The 21,351-nt window shown below is 39.5% G+C and overlaps 1 protein-coding gene across 3 annotated transcripts in view; it reads left to right on the top strand.

The window, feature by feature from the left end:
- Positions 1 to 1,202: 1,202 nt before the first annotated feature.
- The window catches only part of pex14 (peroxisomal biogenesis factor 14), a 48,702-nt gene continuing 28,553 nt past the window's right edge, over positions 1,203 to 21,351 (top strand). For all 3 annotated transcript variants that reach the window (XM_038722827.1, XM_038722826.1, XM_038722830.1), the window contains exons 1-3: positions 1,203 to 1,298; positions 2,831 to 2,881; positions 20,927 to 21,011. In XM_038722827.1, the coding sequence (XP_038578755.1) occupies positions 1,263 to 1,298; positions 2,831 to 2,881; positions 20,927 to 21,011 (172 nt within the window). In that variant the 5' untranslated portion in view covers positions 1,203 to 1,262. The remainder of the gene's footprint in view (positions 1,299 to 2,830; positions 2,882 to 20,926; positions 21,012 to 21,351) is intronic.

Here is a 21,351-nt window from a genome sequence, read left to right as displayed (position 1 = left end):
GATTGTTTTTCGGCTATCTCTCCTTCTTTACAGTGCCTGGAGTCCAGCATGTTCAAATGTGCCCGGTGTATAGAACTCTCTCTGTCACTGCCCCCCAACCCCAGGAGCACTAACACCACCCGTTGCTAATTGCCTGGAACAATGTTGTGGGGCAGGGTCCACGTCACTTTATTTTCCATTTACAGAGGCAGGGCTGTGTAGGAAAATACATAAATTTCAGAGCACAGAGAGCTAGCGAACCGTGAGGAAATATTTGCTGAATTTAACAGAAAGTGCATTGGATTAGAATCACTTGCAAACCCTTTAAATGTAGTACACTACACAGTAAATAAGGAGTGATTGCAGACACAAACCTGATGCTGTCAAACATGAAACTTGCCTGCTAACTTCTTTTGGGCAATATACATTTCCATAATGTCATGATGGAAATATAAATTTCCATCATGACATTATGGTCTCAGTGGCTGATTTCACTTCTTTTAATGTGTTACTTGGTGACAATTATGAAAATTAATATTCTATTAGTTGGTACAGCTTATATAGGGATATGTCAGCCATAATGGCCTCGATGGACTGTAGTGTCTTGGAGCAGTCATGGCCCCAGAATTTGCAAGGCCGCCTAGACTATCAGGAACCCTGATGTCTCAAGTTCCACTATTTTTCTGTTGTTTTTATTAATTATAATTGTGTGTTCCGAATCAGAATCAAATACTTTATTAATCCCAGAGGGGAAATTCTTTTGTCACAGTTGCACACATTGCACATCAAGGCATAAAGAATAGAAATAATAATAGAAAGGAGGCAGATAAAGAAATATGTAAATATAAGAGTATAAATATGAAATAAAAAGAAAAATATAAAGGGAAATGCATCAACCAAGCGCAATATTACCTGAAACAACATCTTAAGGCATTTATGGTGCATCATTATTCTTGGGACTGTCTTGTAGGGGCTGGGGCAAAATATTGCATTACTTTTTGTTTGATCATTTTAGTTTTAGTGTTGTTGTTATTATTATTAACATTTTTATTTTTTTACCAATTCCGTTTATAATGTGCTTTCTTGTTGCTTGAAAAAACACAAGGGGCTCCAAGCACAATCTAATTAAGCTTTCATTCATTCATTCTGTTTTCATCTGAGCTCTGTTCATCTGTGATGAACACATCATGGTTGAACATCATGAACAGCCGACATCTTTCAGGAAAAAAAGCAATCGAGCGCTGTTCAGTCGAGCAGCCTTTAAGTAAACGAGGGATAGAAAGATGGCATCCACCAAGCAACCTGATCCACCAACACAGGTCTACATTTATGCAGCATTTACCTCTTGATGTCCAGATACGACAGCGAACTTTTAGAATGTGTTTATATTTATTGACCCTTAAATGCCAACATTTTCGTTTCGTTGGTTACTTTTGTAACTGCTCTGCAAGCGAAGGTTAGCATGCTGGCTAGTTAGCATGCTAGCTAGCTCCTTCAACGTCTCTAGAAAGTTGCTTCTGAGACATGCTTATGTTGACAAGTTCGCATGAAGGGCCACGCTGACGTCCTTGTGCTTTATATGTTGCCAAAACGTGTGTGGCTTGCTAACATACTCGGCTAGCTATGTGCCATGACCAAAAGCACTCCCTGTGTCTGTCTTTTTATGTGCAGAGTTACATGACATGATGAGGAAAGGTCACTGTTAGCCAAACAAGCCTGGTGGTTTGTACTCGGCTCACTGCTAACACTGTGTTGGTTGAAATAGCATGACGAGAATACTAGTATTATAGAAAACTGTGGCTCATACATCTCGCCAGGGACAGTTTTACACTTTACACCTACAGTGTACTGTTTTACACCTACATTTACAGTCTCTTACATTTCAGCAACCATATGTTATACCACATGCTATGTAACCTATATTATAGTTAAGAACTGAACCGTTCAAAGGTAGACTTTATGTTTACCTAACTCAGAGATAATAAATTACAAGTAACTTTACATATCTATGGACTGCTCATGACTTCCATCTCACCTTTTCACGCAAAATATTTACTGCTTAATATATCAAATGAATATTGTGGAAGGGTTGGAAAATTAGTGTGGTTTTGTTGATTTATTTTTCCACTTTACTCTGGTACACATTTATGACACACTATATAAGCTGCAGTAATCTGAATCATAAGATCTTTTGAGTCCTTTTTATGTTAAGCCAATTTTTTTTCAGCATCACTACTCAGGGCTGCAACTAAAGATTAATTTATGTCGATTAATCTGACGCTTATTTTCTTGATTAATCGATTAATTGTTTGGTCTATAAAATGTCAGAAAATGGTAAAATTTCGATCAGTGATGTCCTCAAATGCCTTGTTTTGTCCACAACCCAAAGATATTCAGTTTACTGTCAAAGAGGAAGAAAGAAACCAGAAAATATCCACATTTAAGAAGCTAAAATCATAGAATTTTTACTTTTACTTTTGTCCTCAATCCGATTAATCGATTATCAAAAATAGCTGGGGATTAATTTAGTAGTCAACTAATCACTTAATCGTTGCAGCTCTTCTACTCTGCATTAAATGGGGCAGAAGAATGCTAGATAAACACAATGCACAATGATTTTACAGTATTCTTCCATTTACATAACTATATCGTACTATAAGTGTAAAGTCATTGTTAATGACAGTCAAATTGAAACTTTATTGGTTAGTTTTAGTTCATTTCAGAAGCATTATCTGTGAGATAGATAGACTGTAAATGTCACTGCTATATAAGCAGTGCTGTATTTAACCAACATAGCCTATGTCCTCCAGTAGATGGCACTCTAATACAAGTGTTGGGTTTATCTTCTCAGCCTGGCCTTCCACCTGGAGAAGATGTGGCAGCTCCTCCCAGAGAAGCACTGGTAAGGATTCAGTGTTTAATACAAATTACCTGACAGAGACAATGTGGACTAGAATAACTAAATAATTTAAGATTTAAGTATGCCTTGAGTATGCTTAGGCTATTAGATCGATAAAGCAGGTTGGATCAAATCATAAAAAAACAAGTTCCTCTTTATTACATGATCATTTTCAAATATGAATAAATGTTGCATGCCATGATTCTCTACCATGTGCAGTCAGTACCCCTGAGTATGTGAGTTTTGAACACTTAAGCAGCTGATTTCACAAGGTTCAGTCCCTTTACTCTAACTGTGTCCTTACCAGTTAAATCAACTACCAAAGTATCTGGAGAGAATGAATGTCAGTAGTACTCTCCCGTTTGAAGAACATTGAGCTTGTTTTTTTTTTTTATGATCTGGTGACTTTAAGAAGTTTGTTTTCATCTTTTCATCAACAAACTGGCTAATCAAATGATATTAAACATTCCCCACCGATATTGAGGGTTTAAGGCTTCTAATTAGCAGCCAGTCACTTTAGCACCAAACTGATGTCCTCAGGTCTATAATGAGAGGGTGCTTTATGTCCCTTGTCTTTGGAGAATATAAACCACATAGAAAGGGCTATTTTAGAAGACATAGTGGTTTTACAGTTGCTTTAATCATGTTTAGTGTAAAACTTTCACCACACAACTTTGTGGCCCTTAGAAAATTGGTTTAGCCTATTGTTTTTCAGGCAGGGTCATGACCCACAATTGGGTCGATAGTCAGCAGTCATCAACAGAAAAGATACTGTATAAGTAAACCTTTGTCAACTATAGGCTGTGTCTTAGTCACATAACATGCCTGTAATCCTCCCAGCGCTAACAAAAAAAGAACAATTCCTTTTGTTCTTGAAGATGTAGGCCTAGTCTGCTGTAAAATGAAAATATTTTCACAGCATCTGTAAATAATACTTCATTGGCACATTACAGTAGTGTGGTTATAAATATCCAGTTGTACATTGTAGAAATATTATGGAATATGAATGTTTTTGTTTGAGGTCTGTGGAGTGTTTAGGAAAAATGACTCCGGGAAAAAAAAGTTGTAGAAAGGTGGCCTGCTATGCAAGCTGTAGTCCCTGTAAGTTGTCCAAGTTGTGAATATGCAAAGCTAGCAACATAAAATAACAATAAACATCAGTTGTTTTCATAATGTGAGATGAAAGTGTTCATAGGACTCAAGTGATGACAGCGATTATAGCCAGCACTGTCTTATTGCTAAGTGGGATGGAATGCATCACAGGTGCATTCACTGTCCTTGTTACGGACACAGCATCCAGGTTAGAGGAGTGCTGTATTGTTCAGCCTACATGTCTCAATGTCATTCACCACCATTCACTCTTCATCCTCCCCCCATCATCCCTTCATGCCAAGGCTAATTTAATCCTGGGGTTATTGATTGTGGGAGCATTCTCCCAGGCTTTCTTTCAATTTACTTCAATTTCATCATCCCACTGCGCTTCAAGACTGCCTCCTCAAAAAGGGAAGAAATTCTTGTTATGAGGGTCCTGATTCGAGACTGGTTGACAAGTCTCCCCCCACCACCACCACCCTCACTTCCAGCCCCTTTTCTCCTTTCTCTTTTTGATGAGCTGCTCTTTCCCAGTTAAGTGGATTATTACAGTAGGGATAATTCTTGTCACATGGCATTATTTGGATGAGGTGAATAATTGAAATTTATGTCTGAAAGGATTTTATCTGGATGAGAGGAAAGGGAGTGCTGGCAGGGTTGGGAGGGCAGAGAGAGCGAGTGTGCAAGCACACACACACACACACACACACACACACGTTTGTCTAACATTTATGTGCACATGTGCATGTCAGACAAGCCAGTGTGTCAGGCTGGGGACACCAGTCATGTTAACAGGTTCTGACTCACCTCGCCCAGATCAGCAGGCCCTGGCACACTGCACGGCGTGGGCTCTTCTCTGTGGCATGAGGGCCCAGCTCAAGGGTTAGCGCCACGGCCTCTGCCACCATCCAGGCCAGAGGGGCAGGTCTGGACCTGCAGTTATAAAGAGGAAAAACGGGTGGGAGAGACTATATGTTCCATGGTTGACTGGTATACTGCCAGGCGCTGCTGTTGCCTCTGGCGCTGGTCTTTGCTCGCCCTCACCCCGGCTTGCTTCATCTCTGTCTACAACCCGCCCACCCCTTTCCCACCTTCCATTCGTCACTGCCATGGCCGTCACCCCTGTCATTCTCTTGCTGGTGTCTCCCTAGTCTTTGTGCTCTCTCCATTCAGTGACACCCTGTGCTCACCCCTCGTCTCCTCCAATCACTCGGTCCTCATTGCCTTGGAATCCACCCATACACATCACAGCAATAATAATATGTGTACACATTCCTTTAATCACGTGATCAGAATGTTTTTCTTATTACGTGGTCAGATCTGAAACCAGGAAATGCGTCAATGTAACGTAGGAGACTGTGATATGAGACCAGATATTGTACAGGATTAAGTGGAAATGAAAAGCTGCTTTATAGTTAAAGTAAAATTTTTTGAATGTGTTTATATCTTCTGATGATTAGTGCTGCGATTATAGATTAATCTGCTGATTATTTTCCTTATTAAGCCTATTGTCTATAAAGATTCAAATTCTTTTTTTTTTTAATCTGACCATCAGTCCAAATACCAAAGATATTTACATTTCTATAATATATGACAAAGAAAAGTAGCAAATCATCTTGTTTGAGAATCTAAACCCCAAGAATTTTTGGCTTTTTTTTGCTTGAAAGTGACTGAAATTACTAATTGATCATCAGTATAGCCGCAGATTAATTTTCTGCCTATCAACAAATGGATTAATTAACTAATTGTTGCAGTTGTTATGGAGATGCGGGGTCATACAGTTGTGATATCTGATCTTAGTCATTCTTATCAAGCTCGAGGACTGAGTCACTGAAATCTAACTTGTATGTGTGCTGATAACAGGCTAACTTATCATTGAGTGTCTCGAGTCAGTTTGTCTTTGATTTTATTTGTGAACATCCAGGACAAAAAAGGCTTAACTGTTCATTGAGAAACATTTTGTTGCTGTGTGTGTGTGTTTGTGTATGAAGGGTCGTAATGCAGCTGATCTACAGGAGAGTTGACCCCTCACCAGTTAGGATTCTAATTATTTTGGGTATCCTTGGTAGATTTGGGCGTCTCCTTTAGTCTCCAGGCACTGAACAATCACAGGCCTCAAAAGAAAAAATGTTTATGTGTGGGGAGGATGCGAGTGTTTGGTCTGTGCAGTTGGTGCATCTATACCATTTGTACACCTCTGTGTGTGCATGTGGGCATATTTTGTGTCAACTGAGTGTGTGTCTGTATGTGTTTTAGTTTCGGGGGTTTAGTACAGCAGAGGGAGGGTGGTAATGGGAGGGGAAAAAGAATTGTAAGAAGAACATCCCCGGTCTCACAGCAACTTCAAAAGCTCCCCTTCCCCAGGATATTAAGCGACTGTGATGAAAAATTTAGCAAGCGTTAAATAAGCCGCTTTGAAGTGATCTGTTTTGGCTCAGCAGTCTCCAAATTTCCGTAGCCCCTCTGCAATAGCCATCATACTATGGGGGGGGAAAGGAACAGTGTGCTAAGTGCAGGAGTTGTGGGGGACCTGGCAGGTTGGCAGAGGACGTACCAACAGTAATCGGTCCAGCCAGCGACATGAACGCGCTACCGCTGCTACTGTCCCCTTTTGTCTTTCTTGGACTCTTTTACTCCTCATTTCGCCTCTCCCTCCCCGGCAGCGCTGCTGCTGAGCCCCGCGAGTCGCAGGCAGACAGATGTTCCTCATATGTTACTGTAGCCCTGAAAAGAGTTTTTTTTTTTTGTATGCGTAGGTGTAACACAAATGTAACACAGTGGTGATACCAGGAAGTCAGAGGTTACTCTCGGGTCTTGACTCAGTTATTTTTGACGTTTAATGACTTTCCCCATGGAACATGTGTTTGTGAAATACATGCACTTTTAACACCAATGCATCCTTTCTGTCTGTGTGTGTGTGTGTTTTCTTCACGGGATTATATCATTTGCAGAATAAAAAAAAACAAAACCCAGATAATACAACATATTTGACGGGATTTTAACTTTTTTTCTTTTACATTTTGACCACCATAAAGCAAAAATAACAAGAAGTTAATCTCTTTTGATAATTCATATTTCAATTCATTTCACATTCATCACTTTTAAAACTATTATTATTTTAATTCTTGAGGACTCCAGGTTTCAACATGCTCCAAATTAATTATTGGGGCAGAATAAGAAATGGGAGCCGGTAATGAGCCTGGTATGGTAACTCCATTCTGTCAAGAAACTAGGCTACCATTTAGTTAGTCTAGGGAACCTTCTCTGAGATTTTCCTTTTTTCCTCTTTGCTCATTACTTTAATTGTAATTGTAATCCTTTATTGGAGCTGTCTGCAGTAAAGGAGAGTTATGGTCCGAGTGGGGGCGCGAGCCATAGAGATATTTCATGATTATTGGAGAAGACGGTCACTAGGTGGCAGCCACTAGTTCGGCCTCGCTGTAATTACTGGGTGGGAAGTGATGGCGAGAAACTCTATGTGTGTGTGTGCGCATAAAAGGGTGTGTGAAGAGAGATTTCTCAGATTCGAACATGCTCCTTGAAAGAGAAAAGTCGAATAAATCTGATCACCTGCCATCTCGCTGTCAATAGATTCAGAATCCCGTCACATTGACTGTAAACATGCTGCACGCTCTGCAGATGCACAGAACAAAGGCATGTGTGGACATCATCTGTCTTCATATTTATGTTTCCTTTCAGATAAGCAAACTTATTTTTAGTGTCCTATGAAAACTGGATTTCACAGCGTGGGCTTGTGCAGCATGATGTAGGATGTGGTGATGTCATGCCATCAGTTGTATTTTGTCACCTATGCCTATAGGTTCACATGTGAAACATCTGCGCACCGCGGTTTGATTCAGTGGTCGTGGTGCCGTTTTCACTATGAAAAGCATAAAAGCTCAATTCTCTGTTTCTCAGCACAACACTCATTGTGCATCATGCGCTGTTTGTTTCTGTGGTTAATGATACAGGAAGGGCCCTCCATTTTAATGTTGCTGTGTAGCACTTTTTCCCCTCCTCGCCCAACCCGGCAGCCTGCCTCCTTAGAGGACTCTGTATGAATTCTCACTGTCATGTCCAAGGACGAGTGGCGCAGGGTCAGCTAATTGCTTTTATGATTATGATTTCACGTCAGATTTATCGTGCATGCTCGGAGCACATCTTCCAGGTCCTGCCGATGTTGCTGGCTCAGATGGGGAAAATGAGTTTACAGCTTCTGGCTGTGACTTCTTGTTTAAGTGCAGGTCACACTTTTTGACTCATTAGAGTTGAACACAGGGGGTGAATCACACAGGCTTTTCCTGTAAAAGCCGATTGTTTTCTATGTCAGTAACTGTACTTGTTTTTCTCATATTTGGCCACAAAAGAGCATTTCTCTACTTTGTCTTCAACATGTGCTAAAGTTTGGAGGTCATGAGCGAGGAATGACACAGACAAGGATTTTTGGTTTTTCTGTCGTTTGAACTTTTTACGAGCCATAAATCTCTCATCTTCGTTTCTGTTCACAGATGAAATCATTACGCTTATTCCCCTCATACTATGCCAGAATTATCAGTTGACTTCTTTTTGATGTTGGTGACTTTTTTTCCGAATTGGTTCCTCCCACCTCTTTGAAAAACGATGAGCACAGATGAGTCTAACCCATTTTATACATTTTATTTCTTTTGTGGCTTCTGCCTCATGTGCTGAGCTGGACTAGATCATTGCCAACCGCCGACAATAGCGTTTTTTTGGGGATTTAGATGAGCATTGAAAATCCCTTAATTCACTGTAAAGTTCATAGTAAATGAAGAAGAAGCTGTTGCCACTGTGTGTCAATAATACACATATTTTATGTAGATAGTGTTTCATGTCGTGACCCGTGGTTCTTGATTTGTTGCAGTAATTTGACCTCGCTTTGACCTTCCTAGCTGGACCGCAGTGTGACAGATGCAGCCTGGGAATATGGTTTGGATAGTTTTCCAATGAGGAAATCCTCAGAGGAATGTTAACGCTAGTTTTACGCAAAGTTCATTTTGGAGACACATGTAAAGTCTGTGATTAAGCCGAATTCAAAAACTTTAATGAATACTTAGGACTGTATTTGTAGGGTTTTCGTCTCAGCAAGTATATTAATGTAAACAGCATGGTAACAGAGCTGTAATTTCCTATTCTCCCACAATTTAGTGAACTGTCATAATATGTTTACTTAAGAAATGATAGAAATACGACACCAGTTTAATTACAGCATAGTCATTTTGCCTCAATATACTTGGGAAAGTGGCCTTATTGAGCTGAGCTTCCTTTATCCTCTGTATTCTGCTTTGTAATTACTTCAACTTGATTTATCGTCTTTTCTTTGTGTTTATGGTTGTAAACTGCTCGAGTGAGTAACTTGGTCTGAGAGTGGCTTGTCTCCTCGCAGCGAGGCTGGAAATCTCCCGATGAATCTGAGATGTCTCCGCTGTCAAGACTGCTCACATCGCTCTCAGCCTCCAATGTCACTTTCAAGGCATAATTACACAAGTTGTGTTGATTAGTATGAGAAGCAATTACGCTGGCTTTCCGCCGCAAATGGAGAATGTGATGGCTCTTGATTGACAGGAAGCATCCTGGCTCTAATAAGTAAATGACTATGGTAATTCAGGTACTGAGACCCTTTGATTTGTCAGCATCTTTCTAATTTTTGTGATATCCTCTGCTTTTAATGAACATGAATTTGATTGAATCCCCCTTCATTTCCCCCTGTCCCTGCACCCGTCTGCCTGTCTCTCTCCCTCTCTGACCAGCAAGTGCTCTCATATGCTCGCGCTTTCAGAGCTATCCCTAACAATCTTGCTGCCGATGCTGAATTATTTGTCTCTGAATGAATCCAGTGTGTAAATATAATAAAAATAATAAAAAAGAAAGAAATGAACAACTAGCTATTTTAGTACACTATTGAAAATGCTTTTTAGAACATCATGCTTTCACAAGTGTGGAAATCAGAGGAAAAATTGTTTGTAATTGACACTTTGGGGAACATTTTTTTCTCCTTTTATCTGGCTTCCCAGTAAGTTATTAGCTGTTAATTTGTCGGCAAGCTCCCCTACAGCGCCAGATATTTGTTCAAATGCTGGGATCCCCTCAGTGCATTTGTAACTACACTTCTGAAAATGCTGCCCTGTCTAATTATGTAATATAATACTGCCTTTTAGGCAAGTTTCTTTTAATTGAATAATATTTGCTCTAGCTAAGAGTGGGCCATTGGAGCAGCAATTCTTAAAATAGCTCTCTATACTGTGTATTTTTACATAGTATAGAGAGCTAATTTAAGTATTGCTGTTCTAATACTGTGTATTTTATAAAGTATAGAGAGCTGTTTTAGTAGTGCTGTTCTTATTCTACTATAAAATGTAGGGTCTGCAGTCTGCTCATTTTATAAATACACCGTTAAATACACACTGTTGTAGAGCTAAAGCTTTTACACCAAGATCTGTGTATTTTAGATATTTAAATTATGGCCAAACATTTGAATAATGCTGAAATTTGATTGGCCCAGCCCTCAGTCTCATATTTCTTTCTTTGTTAACCAGAGTTGGCCTAATCAAGTAATTCCCTGTTTGTCTCAGTAACCCCCTATAGAGTCATACATGCATAAATATAATAAAATAATTTGCTCTTGCACTCCCTAGCCCAGCTGTAATTTATATGGATTGAATGAGTGCTGCATTGTGGAAAAGCACAAGTGGACCAAATGCTCGTTTGTCACCTCTAATAAATGTTGGAATGTAAATTATGAAGTTATGCTTCAGATGTAAATGCACTTTATTCCACTCCTTTAATGTAAACAGCCCACTCCAATACATTAAGGGGGTGGGGGGGCAGAGGGGGATTTGACTTGGAATTTTGACTGTTTTCACAATCAATAATAAACACAAAAGAGCCTAGATGGGTAACGTTATAACATATCTGTAGTCGGGTTCATAAATTATTGCATGAAAGCAGGCTTGTACACCCAAAATGTAAATACATTAATGTTATTAATAATGTAGTGACTAATAGTTCTATCAAGACTGTAATAGCAGTTTAATGGAATATGACAGCAAGAATGTATTACACTTCTTACATTTAGACGGGACCTCACATGACATTTATCAGGGATTTCTGAAACAATTTTTTTGATTATTTTGTTAAGTTAATTGCTTCTTTTCCCCCCAACCTCTTCTCTGGGAGAGGGGCAAAAAACTGGTAATGGATATTAATTAATATGTGTCAGTTTTCTGGGTTTGATTAAAAATAATGAAAGCAAAATGCTAATGGGATTTCAGAGTTTCTCTGTGTGTGGCGCCCTGAGATTGTGGCTTTATCTGGTGAATCTGAAAAAAAGAGATAGCGGGCTACTCTAGACCAAAATGAAAGTGACAGAATACAGAAACGCAAAAATAGAGTACTTAAGTGAAAATTTTGCAGTCTAATTAGCCCAACTTTAGATGTGTGATACAGAGGTGCATTGGCAGTATATTGTAAAGTTTTCAGTGTGTTTTTGTAATGAAAAGTTGAGACCGTCTTGCAATTCATCTCTTCGTCTCAGAATGACGTTATCCTCACCTGCAGCTGAAGGAGTTTTGTTTCTGAATGAAAGAAGAAACGCTTGAATCATTTCTGACAAGTTGCTGTCTTGACAAGTTGTTCTGCGGGCTACTGTGATGTGTTTCTTATATGTGGCTGCTTTCCAGAAAGAGGATATATGGACCTGTTTTTCAGAAAGATTACAAAGCCTATATGTGTTTTGTTTTTTTTAAGTGGTTTTTGGCCTTTCATTTAAATGAGACGTTCCTCATGCTTCTTTAAAATCGAGCTACACATCACTTGGCACTGATTATAGCGAGACGTCTATGCCTTCATCTATAGTCCACTACAGTCAGCATGGAGAAACTCTTGCCAAGACTTCTTTGTGTCTGTATGCAGTCTTCAGCAGAAAGAGGCCTTTTAAAAGCTATCATTAAGGTGGGGCACAAGTGTAGACCAGCAGCAAAAGAGAGGCTGGCACAGTAAAAAAGCAACCGTAGCCACTGGCACAACTGACAATTATCCAACACCTGGACCGGCTCCCCTCCCTGGTATGTGCGTCAAGACTGTCGACTTCTTGTTAATGCAGTGATTAACAGGAAGATTGCATTTGTTTTCCTGTGTAGCTCTCTTGGCAGCAGTACTTTGTTTTCTCTTTGATTAAAACAGTAGATGGATGAATGTATTGTGGCTCTGTCATGAATTTCAAAAAGAAAGGGTGAGAATGAGATGACGCAAATGTAAACGATTTAAGCTAGTCTGAGGCCTTATTGTCATTTCCAGAGTGTGTTCAATCCTGTAAAAAAAGCTATAGTTGGTTGCCAAATATGACTCTGTATCATATTTTTGTACGTCTCCCCTTACTACTCCCGGTATCTCTTTGTTATTTACTGTAACTATACGTGACTTGCCTGCTGTCCGTCCCTCTTCACATACATAGGACTACGTCATGATTTTCTCCCCTTCCATACTGTGTGGAAAGTGGTATTAGGTATCATGGGGACGAGAAAAGGGGAAGTGAAGGGGCTTCGTCAAACAGCCTGTATTTTTGAAACGCAGAGTGGCATTGTCATGTGTTTTCTGTGTCAAGGTCGGCAGAAAATGTCAGAACAGGTGTGCGTCTGCTGCTGAGCTGCTTGCCAACTCAGCCCCTTCGCTGTAACACGCCACCCCGTGTGACATTATAGTGGTTCACCGTGGGTTGTCTCCTCTCCTCTTTCTTTTGGAGGAGCCTGGTAAAACATGTATTTTTCCCTGTTGCCACGTGAGTTGACGTAGAGTTCAGATGGGTGTTGACGCCTAAACTTTGACCACTGCCTCTCACTGTAGTCACAAAAAGTATGGGTGCTGTGCAGGAGTGACGTGCAACATTCCTTTCCTTTTTTTTTGTTCAGTTTTGGTGTTTTGATCTGATTTTAAATCTTCCCATTTTAGGGGACATTATTTTGAAGAGGGAAGCCTGTGTCTTTAAATAAATGATTGCTCATGGCCCTCTTAGGAAGAATACAGTACAATAAGTGACTCTTTAGAAGCAATATATAACAGGGATGTTAAATACATTTTTGAAAAATGTATGTGGCATGTAAAGAAATAACCTAAATGTACAAACTTTTCATTTAAGGCAGATGGATGGATTTGTCACATTTGTTTCTGGCAAACATGTTGTAAAACCTGAATAATCTGTTTGAACTTCTCAGAAGAGGTGGATTATGTTTAGGTGTGGCATGTATAAACCGAATGTCATACGTGCTTTTGTCATTTTATGACATTTTATAACCAGTAAAATCTCCAGTTTGTTACCTCACTGGTTGAGAAAGGTTGAAATAAAGAATTATTATTTGATCTGACAAGCTGTCGTGTTTGTATCCTCTCTGGCATCGGGGTTAAACGAGAAAAAAGAACTGCTACTTATGTGACCCTGATGAGTGGTGTTTTCTGATGCCGTCAGCGGCGTACACTTTTTATGCTTATCCTCCTCTCGAGGTTAAATTCTTACTGGCAGTTTGGAAGCCTCCAGAAAAGGAGAATTAGCCAACATTTTTCTTTGTCACTTAGTGTGATCAGGAACAGACTCTGCCTGCTCTGTTTTACCAAAACCAAACGATGGTCTACTGCTTTAAGTTTCCTCCCTCATTTGATGGTGATTTCAGTCTTGACTTATCTGCCGCTGTAGACGTGTGGCCCATTGTCTTGGCAAGTGTGTCTAAATGTTTCTGACAGGTCTCGGTGAAAGACAGGCCACAAGGGTAAACTGCCAGGCTTTTCTCCCCCCTCCCTTTGACTCCACCTGTACCACCCCTGACCAGTAGATGGCGATGTTAATCTTCTCTGGCTCCGCTCCTGCCTCCATGCGTCTCCCTTAACACTAACTCCTCTCCCTCTCTCTGTGGCACCCGGTGAGGAAAGAGGGGTCTCACCCCGTGTGGAGGGTCATGCCACCAATTCCTGGCCCCCTTTGAAGACCATGAAATTGCTGATCCAAGACGCACGATTAGTGCATACAGCCTATTGACTGGAGAAGGGTTGACGCCCGATTATAATGTCACTGGAATGTCACAATCTGTCTGGTTGTCTTTGTGAGCGCACTCTCATCCGGTGGCACAGTGTACCCAAGAAGGAATAATTTGATCAATAAAAGGACACCTCTCTCTCTCTATTGTCACTGGCCTCTCTATTCTAGTTTTATTAGTCAATTTGGCAGGCTGGCAGAACGGCACGCAAAACTGACGCCAACTCACTGCGTCTTCACCCAAGCTCCCTGCTTTATTTGCCTATCGCAGTGGTTCACTTGTAGTTGCTTTGCTGTGTGTGTATGTGTATTGCAGGGTGTATGTGTGTCTTTGGGTGGGTGCCGCTTCAGTGAGAGGAGCAGTTTGGATCAACAAAGGAGGATAGGCTTGTCACTCTAAGTTGCTTGTGACGGAAGCGGCTCTTCTTGTGACACCACAACACAACTTCTGTGGCGTGTCGCTCGGACACAAGCTTCACGTTGTTTGCTGCTGGTGCCGCTTGCATTTTGCCTCAATCAACTAATTGAATGTGAAAGGCTTGCGGGCCTTGATGATATGAAGGACAACACACAGAGCAGTGGCGGTTTTAAGAAAAGGCTTTGTCTTTGTTGATGTCACTGTGGCTGGTTGCTTGTGTTTCTGTTCACAAAAGAGCTTTAGACCGATTCATTCAGATCCAGTTATTGTGGCTAAAAATGTATCATTCATAATGTAAATGTTTGTTTTTATTGACCTCTGTGCATTTTGAATGAAGAGAAGTATGTAATTTAAGTTTTAAGAAATTCAAGTGAGCAGCCAATGAAGAGTGACTAAAGTTTTTCCATATATTTTATGTCTCAATTTTGAACTTACTTTAAATTACTTATAGTAACACATGTATAAATCACTTTTACACTTAACCCGATTTTTTGTACCTTCCACTGTGTCTGGCAATGGTCATCTAAAAAGCACATGAAGCGGCTTGCCACAAAATGCCGTCATTGACATTCACCTCACTATAGTTTTTGTTAATTTAAAAAATGGTGCACAATATGAAACTGAAATAACATTTTTATTTTAAGTTTTATATTTGTATTATTTAAAAAAAATCATATATTTGATGTCTAATTTTTCAACAAAATGTTTTTATACGCAACACATTTCAAAACCAAAGTATAACCACACTCTTTTAGTAAATTCCGCTGTTCTGAACTTTCATCGTAAACACTCTCATGTTAAGTAACACTCATTCCACATACCTAAAAGCACACGAAGCTGCTTGTCACAGAATGTCATCATTGACTGTAAAAGAGGGAAAAAAATAGAAGAAAAGCTTTGAATTACAGGAAAGAGGCACTGCATTAAAGAACAAAGGAGATCGATGGCAGTACATTAAATTTTATGCGAATGAAAAAAAAAATCAACTAATTAAAATTGATTACTCCTGCTTTGTAAATGTGTTTCTGAATTAAATTATTGTATGAAAACATTTTGACCAATCGAGGAGCTGAGGAAGTATCCATTACTGGATTGCAGCTGAGAAGGGGCTGGATTGTTTTGTGGTGGCTAAGTAGTTTGTTGTGCTCCACTGTGACTCCCCTCTTGCACCCCCCACAGCTAAAGTGCCATGGGTTAATATCTGATGACCCTCATCTCTCAGAGCAGCTCCAGACTCATGGTTTGGGCCTTTTACCTGAATTAAAAGGAATTTGTGGGCTATATAAGTATTTGTGTCCAAAGTGGGTGAAAGTGAGGTGTCACTGACGGAGTCACTGCTCTTTAGTCATCGGGGCTCTCAGGGCCCCGCTGGGGATGTCCTTATCCAAACAGTCATCTGTCTCGCTAGTTAAGCAAGGGCAACCCCAGGCAGCGCGGCTGGCAGTTACACATTAAGACATGTCAGACTCGGCTTTATATCGTGTCTCTCAAGCTACTTTTGAGTTGGCTGGATGCCACATGTTTCGATCTCACAAGAATAAACAAAATGCTTCATGTTGTTGTTGTTGTTAACCATTGAACCATTTCTTCACACTTTAGCCTGTTAATCCAGCTTTTAAAAGAGGAAGAACTACAACCTGTAAAAACACACATCACACTTGTTGAGCTTATTCTCAAGATTCATATCATAACTTAAATGTACAATATGAAGGTAGTGAAGCAATCGCATGACATGACCATGCATACCCAGCACATTGAATCATAAAATATGTGACTGTAGTTTTTAAAATTTTATATCAGGAGCCAGGCAACATTTCTTTTTCTGTGATAGCCTTAGTGTAGTTCTTATGACTAATATCACTATTTATGTGTACTCTGCACAGTTTTTACAGTTTGATAGTGTCCTCGCTGGATCAAATGTACTTTAGCCCCTAGTGTTTCTTACCGTTGCACCTACTCAACTTTTCCATGTTTGTGTTTTTTGATGACAGAGCTCTGATAGGGAAATGCTGCTGAATGGAAAGTTTGGTCTGTACATGCAGTGGTCTTAAAAAAAGCTTGATTTCCGTCCACCACCCCGCCCCCCCTTTACAAAAATTGCATAATGTGCTTTTGATGTCATGATTGTAGCCTTGCCCATGGCTCTAAAACTGACACTGATACAGCGCTGTATGTTATTTTTAAACCTTTGCAAAGCAAATGTCAATGAAGTTTTCCATGACCCTTTTTCATCTATTGAAATGTTGACTCTGACCTTTTAAAATTTCAAAAGTTACCATCATTCGATAAAGATTGACCACATTCAGACAGTATAAGACACAGAAAACCAACCCACTGTATTTACTCTTTTACTTACTGCACCGTTTTAACAAATGTAATAGTATGTAAGTACTAAAACAGAGCTTAGGGTCAGAGTTTTAGTCAGGAGAAGAAAAAAAGCGTTCCACCAGTACTCCTTTTTATCAGATTTTACTGATGCTGAGTTTTAGTAATGGTTCTTCTTTTAATTTTCTCACTTTGTCACTTCTCTGAAAAGCAAAGAAGGCAAGACACAAAAAGTATTTTTGTACAGTCATTGTCAGAATGGTTCAGCTACAGCAGGGCCGTAGAATCTTAAACGAGTGTGCATGTGAAGGTTAGCCAAATGATCGGGTCTGCACCTCACTTCCTGATCTCTCAGGGTCAGTAATTTCCTATAGCTCCCCCCATGAGGCCTCCACTGAAGGTCACATTAAGGTGGGTAAGATGTCACAATTAGAAGGGCATTTAAAGCTGCTCTTTTAAAAAGATTAAAAAGCACTGTTGGCCACATCAAGCAGTCAAGCGACTGAAGGAAATACAGTAATTGCATTAAAACTTCATTCCTTTCTGACGGGGCTCTGGTATCAGAAAGGTATTGGGTTAAGTCATTTAAGACAGCTGCCCCTGATAGCAAATCATCCATGAAAGCACCAAATTAATATAGAGCTTCATTTTTTGCCGTCTCTCACTTTCTCTTGCTTTTGGTCCTCCAAACGTGTGTTTGGGGGGAAATTTGAGACTAGTCTAACACAATTTTTTTTCATGTCTATCAGTCTGTTATTATATCAGGGGCACTTCTCCACAAATGTACAGGCCAGGGCAATTTGGAATGAATTGATTCACACTGAGACTGAATCCTATACTTACTAATGATTTCCTTTTAGCCCCTCCATTGCACCCCCCCACCCAACTTCTAGTTGTATCATGCCCTCTGAATGTCCTCATTGCTGCAGATAAAATGTGTACGTATACCTTTTTGTGGAATAGATGACATAGATTAAGGAGTTGCTAAATGCATGGAAATTTAATGTTCTGTAAAAAAAAAAAAAAAAAAAAGAATTAAGAAGTACATGTGACTTGACTTCCTACTTTTGAATCACCTTTTTATGCAGTGTTTTGCTCCACAAAACCACTTTGGATAGGAAATGAAGTTTAGGTAAACCCTGGGTTGCTAAAATGTGTAGTATTTGAATAAAAATTTCTGTAAGTTGATTCAGAAGCCGCGCAGAGTTCAAGAACATGCAGTGAACCTTTTTAAGAAAAGAAAGTCACAGTTGCAAACACTGCATTTTAACCTTTAATACTTTCAGTTCGGAGTGATTGTTAGTCAACTGGTGGTTTGGGTTGGCCTGAATAATTAAGTTGAGTCTCGAGTCTTTTTTTGTGAGGCGTCATTTTCATCTGTTGTGGTTTAAATGTTGTTTATTTCAAATACTGAAACTTGCTGCAACTTCAAATACTGAAACCAGCCAAAAGAAAAGTTTGTAAGGTATACAGTGCATCACAGTTTCACCATAGAACGTCTGAATTTTCCAACTGCTCAGATCCGGAAACCCCATAATGCACACCTGCAAAATATCCATAGGGCTTACTGTATAGTATAGTATAGTTAATTGCCATTACTAGTTAAAGCAAAAATATACAACTGGTTACATGGATTCCCTCAGGCATCCAACCATGTGGTTCGAACATAATTGGATTTCAACCTCATTTCTCACAATTCAAGGTATCACAATTGTAATTTTCAGACAAGTGCAGTGCAAAGTCTTGTCCAATCCAAACTCAATAACACTGCTGTAATCTTGTCCGTTCATCAACTTCACTCCCTTTTAAGTGTGTTGGTTAATGTTATCTCTTCCTGTGATTGAGTTTTCGCCTCTTTTTCGGCTTTACCTGACACTCTAGTGGTTATCTGGTTTGCAAAGATTATTGCTCTAAACATGAAGCACTTTGGTGCATTAGCAGTCAACGCTTTACAAGAAGCTTTACAAACGAGCCTAACTGTTTTGGTTTTAACCAAAAAGGATTCACTAGTTTACCAAACAGAAGGAAATGCATCATTTTTTATTTGTAGTTATTTATATTGCCAACCCAAATGTGCCTTGTACTGTTATCCATCTTACCCCCCTAAAAGCCCAGTTGTGTGCTACCCAACACTGTAACTGGGATGATCTGTAAGTCAATAACAAGACAAGACTGAAACCTGTGCAATGTGGTTATAATTGATTGAGATGTCTGGATGGAACTTGTGCAAAGCATCTATGTCATCTGCTAAGAAGTGCACTTTTCTGCTCCCTGAAGATCTACCACTATAGTTTTAACCAAATTGACATTTGCCTCATTAGTGTGCCGAGCTGAGCTAGCTGCGGTCCTCACTAACATGTCATACTTATGCCTATTAACATTGATACAATTTTCTTGTCAATGTTGTGCTATCGAAATTTTAAGCGAACGTAAACAAGGTTTGCTCATTCAGCATATTTTTCCGCTATTAGGTCATTACCTCCCACAGGGCCTGCATCACTCTTATTTACTGGAATAAATATTAGAATATTAGATTTTAGTGTTTAGATGTAGATGTTAGTAGATGTTTGTTAACTCTGATTTCTGCCTTTACCACAAGTAGTCTTGTTGGCTCCCTGACATGAACAGGAAGAGCTTTGCCAAGAGCAGCATGATTTTGTCTTGTTATCAAAGGGATATTTTCTCTGTGTTTTGACTGTATCTTTTGGCCCAGAACACGAGTTGGGGGTTCACCATGCAAATGGTTTAATCTGCTTGTCACAATGAAGGTTCCGGGTGACTGACTTTAATAAGCCCTCAGCATATAGAGATACAGGAAGTTCCATAGCCTTTGCTTAACCTTTATGTACATCAAGGTCACAGTAGTGTCACAGTGAAATGGTAGATTAGTGTCTAAATAAATAGTGCCAGCCTCTCTTGGGATGAATCTGGTACGTATTGGCATTTATCTCACAGTAACTTTACAGTATAGTATTATACTGCTGCAAGTCTGTGGATGCTGCATGGTGTTTTCATGTGTGCACCTAATTAAACTAAAAGAGTTAAGTAACTTTTGAGCTTATTCTTAGTCCTTTAGTCTTAACCAGTTCCATAAAGTTGACCGTGCCGGGATCCTCTACTGTACTGTGTGTTTGTCACAGAAATCTAGCTCTTTGCACTGCCTCCCTGCCACACCTACCCCTTGGACAAGTTTAAACTGCAATTATTTTGGATTGAAACAGGTTCATAGTATATGCAATGCATTACCCAAAACGAATTACCACTGGCAGGGCGCTCAATCACTTTGTATCTTTCAACACTAAGAGAAAAGAAGAGTAATCAAAACCTTTCAACCTATTAGAGGGATGACTTTTACAATTGAATCACAGGGACCACAGGTGCGATAATAAGTCATCTAAACCTCCCCTCCAGTGTGTTTCCCCTTTCTCTGTGTTCTTACATATTTATCTATTTTAGGAGGCGCCACTTCATGGCGCCCACTTCAAATTTATGTTTTAATGCCATTTGAGGAAGATTTTTTTTCTCCCTCCAATTCTTGGAAATGCATACTGGGGTGGAAAATTAAGGTGCATCTCGAAGGAAAACATAATAGAATCGATGAACGCAGTGCACTTAAAACTACTGATGTTCTGATGCTATTTAACGTTCTAGTGCATTAACGTTTCAAGTCATTACAACATTCAGGCTGGGTGATTTGATCATGGCAGGTTTTTAACTGGAAGAATTACAGAAGTTTTCAGCCTAGGATTCTCAAGTTATTAGATACAAATGATCACCTCTGCATTAAGTATAGATTTTCTTCCACTGCGCACTTAAGAATGGAAGTTTGTCTTTAAGAGGGTAATAGCAAATTAAGCTCCATACTCCATTTGTCCAGCACTCTTGATGGGCTAATTTTATAACTGCTGATTTGGTCATTCCCCACATTTAGCTGGAAAGTGGTCAGGTGGTCTCCTCACTGCTGAGTGTGGGGGCTTAGAAGCAACTATCAAATGGAATCCATTTATGTTTTTGTTTTTTGTTTTTTTGGGGGTCTGGACTTGTAACGAACCTTTTTTTCTTAAAGAAGGTCTAGACTGTTGTTTGTACTGTTAAAAGCATCACTTTCCTGCAGACCTTCTTTCTCTCACATTATCTCATTATGACGAATTAAATCACATTTGTCTCTTCCCAGATTACCACTGCTATAAAATTTCTACAGAACCCAAAAGTACGTCAGAGTCCCTTGGCCACCAGAAAAGCCTTCTTGAAGAAAAAAGGTGAGAGACGTTTGATTAACTCTTTTATGTTATGTTTATGTTGTTTTATGTTGAATGCCAGACAGGAAGCCTTGAAAAATACTATACATAAATACTATATATATATATATATATATATATATATATATATATATATATATATATATATATCGGAAAGAAATGTATGTAAATGTATTATGCATATTTGTTTGTTTACAAAATGTGGTTGGCCAGATGCACACACAGTGTCTTTATTTGGGTAAGATTGGTCTATAAGGGTCAAAGGTCATGGCTGTAGCTCTTTGCCCTGGGGGGGGTCTAACAGGGGGTCGATTCAGCTTCAGAGTACATGATTCAGGCC

Source organism: Micropterus salmoides, unplaced genomic scaffold (genome assembly GCF_014851395.1).
Source record: "Micropterus salmoides isolate LMB-PRFRI ecotype aquatic unplaced genomic scaffold, ASM1485139v1 Ms_hic_scaffold_16, whole genome shotgun sequence".
Lineage (NCBI taxonomy): Eukaryota > Metazoa > Chordata > Actinopteri > Centrarchiformes > Centrarchidae > Micropterus > Micropterus salmoides.
Note: the sequence above shows the minus strand (reverse complement) of the source record. Positions and strands in the feature narration are given on the sequence as shown.